At 41.9% G+C, this 13,193-nt stretch overlaps 2 protein-coding genes across 5 annotated transcripts in view; one reads left to right on the top strand and one right to left on the bottom strand.

Moving 5' to 3' along the window:
• smchd1 (structural maintenance of chromosomes flexible hinge domain containing 1) overlaps window positions 1-5,040 on the bottom strand; it is a 46,140-nt gene extending 41,100 nt beyond the window's left edge. The window contains exons 1-4 of one of the 3 annotated variants that reach the window (XM_079489763.1): window positions 4,668-5,040; window positions 1,310-1,502; window positions 749-824; window positions 183-341 (exon numbers count right to left, since the gene is read on the bottom strand). In XM_079489763.1, coding sequence (XP_079345889.1) covers window positions 183-341; window positions 749-824; window positions 1,310-1,492 — 418 coding nt within the window. In that variant the 5' untranslated portion in view covers window positions 1,493-1,502; window positions 4,668-5,040. The remainder of the gene's footprint in view (window positions 1-182; window positions 342-748; window positions 825-1,309; window positions 1,503-4,667) is intronic. The other 2 variants (XM_079489762.1, XM_079489764.1) reach the window with 2 other exon arrangements.
• Window positions 5,041-5,701: 661 nt separating this feature from the next.
• Window positions 5,702-13,193, top strand: part of mettl4 (methyltransferase 4, N6-adenosine) — a 98,522-nt gene continuing 91,030 nt past the window's right edge. For both annotated transcript variants that reach the window (XM_079489599.1, XM_079489598.1), the window contains exons 1-8: window positions 5,702-6,087; window positions 6,810-6,875; window positions 7,054-7,123; window positions 7,605-7,901; window positions 8,189-8,258; window positions 8,635-8,809; window positions 9,550-9,656; window positions 9,815-9,906. In XM_079489599.1, the coding sequence (XP_079345725.1) occupies window positions 5,839-6,087; window positions 6,810-6,875; window positions 7,054-7,123; window positions 7,605-7,901; window positions 8,189-8,258; window positions 8,635-8,809; window positions 9,550-9,656; window positions 9,815-9,906 (1,126 nt within the window). In that variant the 5' untranslated portion in view covers window positions 5,702-5,838. The remainder of the gene's footprint in view (window positions 6,088-6,809; window positions 6,876-7,053; window positions 7,124-7,604; window positions 7,902-8,188; window positions 8,259-8,634; window positions 8,810-9,549; window positions 9,657-9,814; window positions 9,907-13,193) is intronic.

Below are 13,193 nucleotides of genomic sequence, written 5' to 3'. Positions count from 1 at the left end.
TTCCAAACATTATTTTACATTTTACATACTTTTCCAGACCTGGACACTTTTCCAGACCTGGAAAAGTATGAAATTAAATTCCATACTTGCATAGGAACCCTGATGGTTCAATTTCAAATACAATAGCAAGACAGTGCACCTTTTTGACTGAATAATTTTAGCTTATTCACTTAAGTACTTACGTAAGGCCTTTTGTCCCGCACTGGCATAGTACTCATACCTGCCACTTTGGACCATAGTAGCATAATGAGGGACAAAAGTAACGACTTCCTTTGTCGCCACACCCAGGACTTGGTCCTCCTTCTGCAACACATGCACTGTGTTGCCATCTTCAAGAGCTTCTGCAATGGCAATGACATGTAAAAATAAAAATATAATTAATAATAATAATAATAATTACACATTTTACTTTCATATCATTTATGCTTTCAAAATGGAAAGCCTACAACGCTTGTAGATTGGCTACGTCCACAATTTTTATATATGAACATTTTCAATATGGAAAAAATAATGGCGATTATGCAAAATAATTAGGCGATAATAGGTAATAATTGTGACGGGCCTACTAAATTATAACGCAACATGCCATGTGTCTGAGAACAGAGCCATAAATAATTTCTGAATATTCACGGTAGTAAGGACTACTGTCGCCATAATCTGCAATTAATGAACAAACTGGTTGATCTGATTAATCTATCAAATGTAAAAAAAGAATATGTTGTATCTGCCAACAGTGTTGCTCACTCACCAAAGCTGTCAAAATCCAATACTGCTCTGTCGGTCGTGCACAAGACAAACGTTTCAATCGATGGTATGGAAAATGCCTGCAGAAAATAAACATGAAAATGTCTTGATCTGAAATGCATGACACTTAGGCAACAACACCGCCTAAATTATATATCGTATGATTAAAAAAAAGGAAAAAAAAGTGAGACATACATTAGGCTTTAGATTCTGAAAGATATGAGAAGCGACAAGTCATTAGGCAAATTTTTGTTATTGCAAATGTTAAAACTGGTTCAACTGGTGGGTTTTATTTTGCTCACTTGTCTTATTACTGACTCCCTACTGACTTCTGCTCCCTTATTACAGACTTATGCTCCCTAATGAATACAAGAATGCTCGCCACAAATGTAACCTCAGTAAAACTATGCCTAAACCTGACCTTATTCCTGAGGTTTTAGGAAAGATACGTTTAGGAATACCTGGTGGCGAGTCGCGACCCATTCCGGGGTCGGCAGATTGGCCTGGGGGCGAGCATGTTATGGGTTCTTGTTGTCCACACAGCCAGGGGGAGCTGTAAATTTACCTCTTTTATTGCTCGAATGAACTCATTGAAGTCCATGTTGAACGCGTCCAACACCTCCCCCGTGGCCTCTTTGGCCTCTCGCTCGAAGCGGCAGTCATACACAACAAGTCTTTTACGCTTTCCTGGTTCGATGCCGTTGAAGGACGCTTCGAGGCGGTCCACGGGATCCATCTGCCCCGACATCCTGTCCGACCTGAGTTGCGAGATAGTGGTGGAAAAATTACTCACATTTTATACTTAATTTAACAGGGGTTGACACTAACGGTTGCCTGACTGCCCGTGGCACGTAAATGAAACCTTTTGGGCAAGTAGACTTTGCTTTCAGGTTGCCCAACGTGCAAGTGCGTTTGAATGGGGAAGCAATCGTCTTCATTAAATATTACTGGTGGTTATTCATGAAAGAACAAAATGCTACTGTTTCACAATAGACCGGCAGCCGAGGTGGACAGATGGGAAATTTGCTATATAGTCTTTTTAGGCCAATATATAATTGGCCTAAAATATTGTCTATATACATAAATTCATAAATCCACTTGCTGACCGGCTGTCGGTACAGGGAATTTTTTAAAAGGGGTTTCTTGTGACCCTTCCATTAACATCCTATGGCAGGCAAAACATTTTTTTTTGTGGCAAGATACTTTTCAACCTGTTCATAGACAATTTTTTCCATCACTTTCGAGATGGAGCTTAGAATAGAAACAGGGCGGTAGTTGCCGAGGTCTAATTTGCTCCCTTTCTTGTGCAGGGGGGTTACTTTGGCCAGTTTGAAGTCTTGGGGGACCTGTCCCTGTTTGATGGAGATGTTTATTATGTGGGTGATGATTGGAGCTATAGAGATGGCTGAATCTCTTCGAAATTTAGAGGGAATATTGTCATGGCCAGCGGCCTTGTGGGGTTGAAGGGCACTGTGTTTTGAGCACCGAGTCCTCAGTTGTTACCATTGTCAACTTAAAATCATCTTTAAAACACCTAGGTTTTTGTAGAAGGCTTTGATGTGCTCTATACCAAAATGCCCAGAGTGGGAGGGCAGTTTGTTAACCAGCGTTGTTGCAATATTTGTAAAGAAGATGTTTAAGAAGTTGGCCACATCTAGCTTGTCAGTGATGAGGGTGTCGTTCGATTTGATGTTTATGTTTGTAAACCTAGTTTTTAGTTTCTGTACTGCAGCCTAGTTGGTTGTTAAGTAGCTTCCAGAGCTCCAGAGGATTGTTTTTGTTTTCCTCTGCTTTATCATTGATAGTTACTTTTTGCGGATTTGGTCATGGTAGTTGTGTTTGTTTCTTAGCTTGTTACGTTGGGTTTTTAGGATGCCCAGTTGGCTTTGGAGATCACTGTCGAAGCGCTGGGCTAGCTTGGACTTACATTTAAGAAGTTCAGAGCATTATTAGTCTCTGGCTTTCATTGCAGTCAGAATGTCCGAATTCATCCATGGTTCTGAGTGGGTTTCGACCCTGTTGGTTCTCAAAGGAGCCATGTTGTTTAGTACTGATGTAAATTTGGTAACCAGTTCCAGGTTAAGGCGGGAACCCCTTTTGGTGTTTTAACTAAGCATTATGTTATACTTTAGCTATTAAAAAATAGCAGACCTTCAAGCTTGTAGCGCGCCACCAAGTGGCGCGCTACAAGCTTGAAGGTCTGCTATTTATTTTAAATCGTGGCACAAATCTTTGAATATAATATTCTTTCAGAAGACTTTTTTTTTTATTTTGACGTCAGGCCTAAATGGGTTAAAGGCCTCGCTAGAGTAGGGTTTGAGGTCTCTAGATATGTGACAGCCAGACTTACGTTTTTGTTTTTTGTGAGTACATAAAATCGTAAATTGATCGCTAAGCCCGCATACAATAACACCTTTCTTGGAGATTCTGGATTTGTCCGAGGTCAGAATGAGATCAATGACAGTTTGAGTAGAATCACACTCTTGTGGGTTGGGTAATTAGTAGCTCCTTTCGGAACCCTACGTTAAAGTTTCTGACATTTTGATGACTTTACGTAGGGTTCCTTCTCGCCGACTTCAAGCGACGTGGGACGCAATCTGACTTACCCTGATTTACCCCTGTGCTGCGCTGTGGATATGACGCTGACATATTCCAAAAGAAGCATATGAGAGCTATAGGAGACAACGAACCCTCTGACCCCCCCCCGCGAACGGCTCAGAAGCCGTTAAGTATTTTTAATGTTTGTTAGACCGTTTTGGCAGCTCTCTTCCTTCCTTCCTTATTGACATCCTATTGTACCGCCTCCAGCACCGTGGCTGGCTACCTGCGACAGAGCGCCGGAACTGGCTATCTGCGCGTTCCTGCCTCTGTCGCAGGTAGCCAGCCACGGTGCTGGAGGCGGTAAAATGAAATGAAATGAAATCTATATTTACCCAGGGTATCTGGGCTAAGCTCAAGAACTTGTTTCCAGCCAGGCCCTGCTCATAGAACACATTTCATCGTAGTGGTTCAATGCCTTGTTCAAGGGCACTTCAGCGGTGGTAATTTTAACGTGTCGGACGGCTGATTCGAACTAGGAACCTTCCGGTATCAAGACCGCGCCGCTATCCGTTCGGCCACCGCTGCCACATGTACACAGGTACAATAGGATGTCAATAAGGAAGTCAAGGAAGGAAGGAAGAGAGCTGCCAAAACGGTCTAACAAACATTAAAAATACTTAACGGCTTCTGAGCCGTTGGGGGGGGGGGGGGGGGGGGGCAGAGGGTTCGTTGTCTCCTATAGCTCTCATATGCTTCTTTTGGAATATGTCAGCGTCATACCCACAGCACAGCACAGGGGTAAGTCAGGGTAAATCAGATTGCGTCCCACGTCGCTTGAAGTCGATGAGACCGGACCCTACGGGTTAGAGGTCCAAAGGAGCTCAACCCGGGGGGTCCGGAGACGGGCTAGGTAATTAGCTGACTGACTGACACTATGCAGATCACACTACTGAATGACTTGAACACAGGTGCTTCCTTACATTGCATGTCTGTATTATAGTCGCCAATCAGGATTTTCTCTACACATTCCTCCCCAGCTAGGAATGCACACCCCCATCATGCCTGTTTCTGTCGTTTCTGGCCCTATTGTAAACAAGTGTAATGCTTTATTGTGTCGTCCACTCACAGTTACGTTTTTTTGTATTGAGTTGTACTTGAAATGTACTGTAATTCTGCAAACTGTTAATAAATCAATCAATCAATCTCATGATGGAATAGTTCTCCATTTCAACTTCTGGGTCTTTGGTAGACTCATCAAGTTTAGTTTCAGAGAAACAGAGGAGGATGTTTGCCTCACTTTACTTTAACAATATTTTCCAAATCATATTTTATTTTTTTACGAGGTGCATACCTATCCTGTTACCAAATAATATCACACATACCCGTACCGTAGTTACTTTTTACACGCCACGAGTGGAGTGAGTCGTCTTCACTTCACTGTCTCCACAACGATGCTAACGGTAGCAAACGTTGGCCGTTCCTAGGTCTTCACCACAATAATTTCGACCTCGGGGGACTAGGTAACGATTACAGTGTCTGTTTTCTCCACTGTTTACTTTTTTGTTTTGTTTTTGTTAATTATCTCGCCTTAAGTTCTTTCGACTTTGTGTGTTGTCCAGTCCTTCCTGTTTTTTCTCCCATTCTCTCTACTCTACGCAGCTGCGGGGAAAACGAAACGTAATTTGGGCAGTAGGGCTCTGGGCGGTGTGAGCGAACTGCGCATGCGCTTGCCTTAGGCTACATTTATTTTTTGGCAAAAATATGTTTTTTGACTTGTCATCTACTTTTATGGATACGATTAAGCACTGTAAACCACTAAACCCTGTTTCTAAATCTGCATGTTTTATAGTGCGTATCAGCGCGTGTTGCGCACGTGCACGCAAATGCGCGTGCATGTGTGCGCGCACGTGTCTTGTAGTTTCCAGCAAGCCCCCTCTCTCTGATCTCCTTGATTGTTTGATAGAAAGTCCAGACAATAAAATCCTTCCTTCCTTCTGAAGTCCTTCTGTTATGGTACAAGTATGAACCGAGCAAATCTGCACCATTAAAGTAGTGTAATTGCATGGAAAAGTCACTGTTTACATTCACAAGCTCGTCACGTCACTCTAGCAAAGTGATTGATCTGTGTCCTACTTGCCCCGGGTACCCAGGGCGTCCCTGACGCTCTGGTTTTCTCATGCCAATAAAGCTCCTTGAATTTAAATTTGAATTGAATTGACAAGCTGGATCGAGTTTGAAATACATGGTTTTCAGAGCGGCGCAAATATCAGCAATTTTAGCCACGTGTGCAACATGACAACAGTTAATGTACAGTAATTAAAGTATTGTACAGTTAGTACAGTGACAACTCCAGAGCCATAGGGTTGGCCTACAAAATGACGTAATCCCTTTGCACTGCAGGCAGTGAGGCATCATCACTCCGCGACGCCTCTGTCTGCATCTTGCAATGCATCACTCACGTGCGTTTCCGAAAACATGGCAGCGTGTGCGATGATGTGATTCTTTTTTGACCAACAACAACGGCTTTATTCAGAAGAATCATTCATACATATAATGTCTGTGGAGTTTCAGAATGTGAGCGGACACGTTGTTGACGCCTGTTCACTTATTGATCAGGGATACTCGCGATGCGTCCGATGGAGAGGAGGTCACAAGCAACACTTCAGCTGTCGTTTCAAAAGACAGTGTTTTGAGATTGTACAGAGTCGTTTTGCAGTCAGTTCAAGTGGTAACTTTAACGTTACTGATGATGTGGATACTAGAGAAAGTCCAGACCAAATCCAGACAATTAAACCAACAAAAGTAAGTTTAGCTATAGCTGTCATAGCCCTAGAAGAATGTCTGTGATGTTACATAGATTTCATATAACTCTTCTACTTACGGTTAGCCCAGAGCCATACAGAGTTACGACAACTCCGTTCACTTCATGGGGCCAGTCCAATGGCTCTTCTACATAGACTTCGGCGAATAGGGACACCGTAGCTCTGGTCCATAATAAGCCTCTGCTTTTAGAGCTCTGCTACTCTTCTCTTCCTGTGCTCGCATGAAATCAAAATGCAGACCAGCCTCTACTCTGTTGCGAAAATAATAGAGAACGTTTTACCTAGGCTACTTATTGATTGATTGATTCATTTATTAACAGATTGGAGAATTACAGTACATTTCAAGCATTTCAAGCAACTCAATACAAAACTGTTAACTGTGGACGACACCATAAAGTATTACACTTGTTTATAATAGAGCCCACCATGTTCAATTCATCATAACAATTAGAGACGTACAAATATACAGGAGATCATCATAGAGGAGGTAAAAGGGGGGGGGGGGGCGTCCGTAGGTGCCCTTTGAGAGCAGTTTTGAAGGAGTCAAGGGATTTGCATGTCTTAATGACTGTTGGTAGGGCGTTCCACATTTTGGTGGCATAGGAGCGAAAATAATTTAGTCCCTTGTTTGTGCCGAATCTGGGTTGTACTTTTACCAAAGCTAAATTCTGAATGTTGCTGCTGTTATTCTTCTATCATCAGAAAAGAAAACGGAGACACAGTCAACTAAACCAAGGGGAAATTGATTCTCAAGTCTACCATGACAAGGTAAGTTGTATTTTGGAGATGTTCATTTACTTACTGTACCTCAAGTAGTCCTAAATTATCATCACAACAAATGCTAACCAGTCTGGTTTGGCAACTGGCGTGATTTCCACAATGTGTCATGATGTGCAAAATCTGCAAATGTACTTAGCTAATACAATGTATTCTGCTACTGATACAGATCAGGGTTGTCATTCTGGAAGGAACTAAATCCTTGGTGAATGGTGCGAAATCTCATGGATATCTGGATGGTGTGTATAATATGACTTTATCAACAGTGTCAGCCAGGCACACTCACATAGACATACTGTACACATGCACACTGTAGAATACACATGCACACTGCCCTGAGCTAAAGAAGACTGTATATTATTATTATATTGTTTTGTTTATACAACAAACCTAACCTCACAAATACCGTACTATGCCTAACCCCGAGTGGAATAGTAAGAGAGTGGTGACATGCTTTGATCTCCCCGTAAAGCGGGTGCCTTTGGGCTATAGTTCCAAACATTGTAACTATTCCATTGAGAATTTGAGATAGAATGCGCACTTCCGCATTACTCTATGCAACACTATGCAAAACCCTGTCCGCGAAACACAGGGAAACGAGACACTCCCATGATCAATTAGGGCATTCAATTAACCAAAAGAACACAAAAAGTTAACATCTGAAGATAAGAGGTGAAAGACCGGATGAAAGACCAAGTTGACAACCTTATGACCTTACAGGTGTTACAGCTGCCATGGAAGACCCCCTTCCCAACCAGGACTGTAACCTAGCAGCCCTTTGTGACATGGCCAAAGAGCTCCCTCTAGTGGACAGTGGTGACCAGGATGGCAACCTCGTTCAGTTCATTGGTACCAAGGAGGACGGCTGTGCAGCAAACCTTGATTTGTTTTCTCGCATAACGGAGAACCGCTCAGACTGGGCAGTGGAGGTTACACTGATGGGCGAGAAATATATCATACCTCCACAGACGACCTTCTTGCTCTCTGACTTCTCTGCCATGCAGCCGCTAGTCCATTGTGAGTGGAGATTTGTCAGTCAGCCTTACTGTAATGGGCTCTATGCACACAGAATAACTCCTACGTCCGGGCCCTATAATACTAATTAAGGCTCTGTTCCGTTTAGTGTACAGTGGTACTCAAACTTTAATTTCAAGGACCCCCATAACTCTGAGAGTGTACAAATGGAACGTAACGGTCCATTTGGTACACTCTCAGAGTTACAGACAGTCCATCATTATTTCATTTATTGTTAATTTTCACATGCATTTGGAGCCTAACAGTTGCATTTTTATTTTTTGATACAGATGGAAGGAGATTTGACCTAATAGTTATGGACCCACCATGGGAGAACAAGTCTGTGAAAAGGAGTGGCAGGTATACAGTTAAACACAACAGTATAGTGGTGACGTGTAGGGGTGCAACAATTAATATCCAACTAATTGGTTTAATAATCATAATGTATTCTTGTTTTTATTTATTCTTCTGTACTAAGTCACTGTGCCCTCACAAGCACACATGTGCGTGCACACACACACACACACACACACACACACACACACACACACACACACACACACACACACACACACACACTTTTACACTCAGTGGTCTCATAGTCTCTTAAGCATTATTGTGTTTTTATTGTTTTGACAAATATGTACAAATACACTGCATGTTTATGAATATGCATTTTGTCAATGAAGATGTCAATCAATCAATAACCGAATACTCTGTTGTTATTTCCATTCAGGTACAGATTTCTGCCCTCATCCAAGCTGAGGTTTCTCCCCATTCCGCTGTTGGCCTCCCCAGGCTGCTTGGTGGTCACCTGGGTTACAAACAGGCCCAGCCACCTGCGTTATGTCCGTGAAGAGCTGTATCCACACTGGGGCGTAGAAGTCCTTGCTGAATGGTTCTGGGTCAAGGTAAGAGCTATACCCCATAGATTTAAAAATAATATTGTACAACCAATATGTCAATTTGAAGATATGATTCCCTGCTTTCGTATGACATGAAAAAACGAAAATATATATTGAAATTTTATTTCTTTAGAGGATAGCCCCTCTAAAATGAAGAATAATCCAACGATTTAGCATCGGTCAAAATTGGTCAGAAATTAATGTTCATGTTTTAAGAGGACAATGCACCAGAGGCAATCAGGAAACCCATCTGCCAAAAAATAACATTAAATCCTTTGAATTTGCCTCTGGGGGCACCGCCCGCAACCATAGGTTCGGAAATAGCGCACTGTGCAATGCAAACTAATAGGTGAGTGCGCATTTCCGAACGCACCCAATGTGTAGAGACTGAATGTCGGCCCGTTCACTCTCCTTCAGCTCTCCTCTTCCAGTGGTGTGACTTTGTTTTCATTCCTACTGACAAACTCTATACACGGTGTAACGGATGTTGCTGATAGATTCAGCTGCAGAGCTCTGCATCTTTCTTAAGAGTTATAGTTTTTAATTTTATGTATAAAATTCCTATTTTGGACATAGTGCTTTATGACTTATTATGTAATTTCATGGTATTTTATATTAAAACTATTTGTCATATTTGCCCTGTGCATTTTAGTTTTTGCAAATCCTGAAAATGCAGCATGATCGTGACAAACCTATGCCTTGTTTGACTTTTTAAGATGCATTGAGGCTGTGCTGTTCTCCCTCAGGTTACCAGGTCCGGTGAGTTTGTCTTTCCACTGGACTCGCAGCACAAGAAGCCTTATGAGTTGTTGGTGCTCGGACGATACCGCCAGGCTGGAAATAACTCAGCCAGGTCTGAAGACTTTATCAGTGTTATTCTTTGCCAATGAGCTAAATCTTTTTTTTTTAATAGTTTTTATTTTCTCTTCATTTTGTATTATTTTTTTTTTAAACTGTAATTCTATGAATGTAATAAAGTGTACTAGTAATAGTTCCCCTGTCTTTCTTCAGCTCTTCAATGAAGTCAGAAGTCCCTGTGGAGGACCAGCATGTGATTGTCAGTGTTCCATCAGCCCTTCACTCCCACAAGCCCTCACTTTCTGGTAAATATTCCCAACATTTTTCTGGTTACGGCACATCTTTAATAATTGAATATATTTGGTAGTAGACTACTAGTAGTAACTAGTGTTGCGTGTGTCAGGGTTTTTTCTATCACCCGCAAGTCCCGCATGTGTTCATAATTTGACTCGTCTCAGCCCGCCCCACATCACTGCATCAATTTTCACAACCCGTCCCGCAAGCCGCCAACATTATATACACGTCAAATGTCTTTGAATGCGGCTTTTATTTATCCAAAAGGGTGCTTCGAAACTGCCTTAATAGGCTAATAATATCACTGGCAAGCACGCATGGTCCCGGGTGTTCTGATCACTGATGCCTTGCACGGGTCTTACTTGTATCACGTAGTTTATATTCATTTGTCACACACGTGTGCGAGAGATTGAGAGAAGACAGAGAGGTTGCCTTGAGAGGAGAAAAGAGAGACTCACCCGTGCGTTGCGGAAATACAATAGTTTTACAACAACAGGACTGGAGGCACAGACGCTGAAAGAAAACGCGACTAAAGGCCTGAGAAAAACTAATTGAAAACTGTTGTCCTTATCCACGTCATCCCCAAGCGGTGTGTCCACGGCATTCCACACACACACACACACACACACACACACACACACACACACACACACACATGGCATGGACGTATTCACAGTCAGGAGGAGATCAACCAGCACAGCTCCACAACACTCCTGTAGGCTGCACAAATGTCCTCCCAGGACAAGTGGCAACAACAATCATTTGTAAAATTCCATTATACATTATTTAACCCACCCCAACCCGCCTCACAAATAAAGTGTAAAAGTCTTGACTCGGCTCAGCCCACCCTGCAGGTAACCCGCGGGTTACAGGTCAGCCCCTGCAACACTAGTAGTAACGCCATCGAAATTTGAGCCACCACAGGCAAAGTGGTACATAAATCCTACAAATGGGCTCCTAAACTTGCGTCACCAGACTTTCCACCTCGGAGGAAAGCATCTGTGTTCCTAAATCGCCTGTGTGATTTGGTCTAGACTAATAAAATCGTATTCCGGTTTGGGGTTTGTTTTAGTCTCGCCAGTCGCTACGAGTTGGAATAAAAGATGGATATACCAAACAACCTATTCCAAGAAGTATCTTGTTCTTTGATTTCCTTTTTTGACCACCTTTGTTGCCATGCTTTCACCTGTCAGTTTGTTGTCAAGAATACAGCCCAAATATGTAAATATGTAGATGTGTTCACCTTCGCGCTTCCATTGGAAATACTAGACTCCTACATGCTTCCGGTCTCCTAAAAAGGCAGCCGCCTACTATCACGCAGATACGGGAAGTAAACCGGAGATGTCATAACTTTTGTTTTTTATCTTGGCTACTACTGGGTGTCACTGAGGGTGTTGGCTGATGTAGTAGTAAAATATAACCACTAGGGGGCAATGCTACAGCATTTATGACTTTTCTGTCCAGTGACATGATCCAAATATGAAGAAAGACCCACATAGTCAGGGCTTAAAGTTCTCAGTCCTGGGGACGGGATCTCATAGGGGTCATTTAATGAGATCAGTGCAGATTTGCAAAAAAACATTTTCAGTCTTGGGATTGTTTTTGGCTTTAAGCCCTGCCCATAGTTTTCTTTTTTCACATAGGGTAAAAGCATTTCTGAGCACTTCTGATTTGGTTCTTAAATCAGTTACGTTTGCAGCTTTTTTATATACATTAAGGAGGTAGACTCTACCTCCTTAATGTATAAAAAACTGTTAACTGATGCAAACTGGAAATCCGTGGGCGACGGAAGATTTCCAGTTTGATGCCGGGCTCCCCCAGAGTTGGTGTCTTTGAGCAAAACACTGAACCCCTAATTTCCTCTGCCGTGCATTTATTTTGGATGAAGGCGCTATATAAATGCACTATTCACTGTTAATTAATTTCCAATGACTGCAATCACAACACTTGACAGATCCCAACTGACTAACTATATAGGACTTTTGCCAATTAGTCTATATTCTGTATTTTCTTGTGTCTTCAGTAAGTTGTGTGCTGTTAAGACCGCAATGAGAGACCTTGACAATGAATATGTAGGGAGCCTATGAATAAGCCTTGACGTCATTTCCCTCTCTCAGGGGAAGGCGATTTATTGTGCTGTCTATGGAGCGCAACACAGAACAGGAAGGTGTTGCTCAGTGTCCTTTTAGCTCCACAGAAATAGACGATATACTTTGTGAGAATAGCAGGATATTGTTTACCTTTTGCAGTCATGCTGAGGTGTGACGCGGTAGAACGTCAATGACTGTGTGTTACAATGATTATGATTATAAGTCTGCCTGAGTGTTTGAATACACAACAAAATCATTGCATTTACAGAACCTTCCATACCATCTTCTACACCAGGGGTTCCCAAACTGAGGAACAAATAATGTTGGGGGGGGGGGGGGGGGGGGGTCCCCCCCAGATGATTAGCTTAACCCATTTAGGCCTGACCTCAAAATTAAAAAAAAATCTTCTAAATCCTCCAGTTTTCTGAAATAAATATTTTCACGATTTTTCAAAAATAGCAGACCTACAAGCTCGTAGCGCGCCACTCGGTGGCGCGCTATGAGCTTGTAGATCTGCTATTTTTCAATAGCTAAATTATAACATAATGTTTAAAACACCAAAAGGGGTTCCCGCCCAAAATGGGTTAATGTGCAACATAGTTTTTACACTCAACCGTAAACAAACCAACAGTATAAGTGTATACAGGGTATCTGCACATTTCTAAAGTTACAATTTAATTACTTTTAAGACCTTTTTAATACCAAATTGGCCAAATGTGTCAAATATTACATAAGAAAGAGGCAAACATTGTGAAAATAGCCAATCTACTACTGTGAGCCGTTGTGATTGTGAGCTTGTAGTTCGGCTATTTTCACAATAATTATCTATGGAACCGAGTGCTTGTCAGGGTCCCAGTTCAAATATTATTATTTTGGGGGGTCTGTAGCAACTCATAATGCTCATAATTGCTATGTGTTCGTTCATAATGTAACACATTATTACATTATTACATTATAGAAAAATCTGTTATTACGTTATGCACTGATTATTACATTATGAGCCCTTATTACATTATGAGTTGCTACAGCGTCCCTAACATTTTAGTCTAGTTTATATTTGTTGTCAAAATTGTCAATATATTTAGTCTTAGTCATCACAGCTTCGTTTTTATTTAGTTTTCATGTAGTTTGTAGGTTTTAGTCGATGAACTCAACACAGCTGGCGGCTGACCTTCATTGCTGTGAATAATGTGTTTTCAGGAGAAGCT

Source organism: Electrona antarctica (genome assembly GCF_951216825.1).
Source record: "Electrona antarctica genome assembly, chromosome: 20".
In the NCBI taxonomy this organism is placed as follows: domain Eukaryota; kingdom Metazoa; phylum Chordata; class Actinopteri; order Myctophiformes; family Myctophidae; genus Electrona; species Electrona antarctica.
The sequence above is the reverse complement of the archived record's forward strand: the minus strand, read 5'-3'. Positions and strand labels throughout refer to the sequence as shown.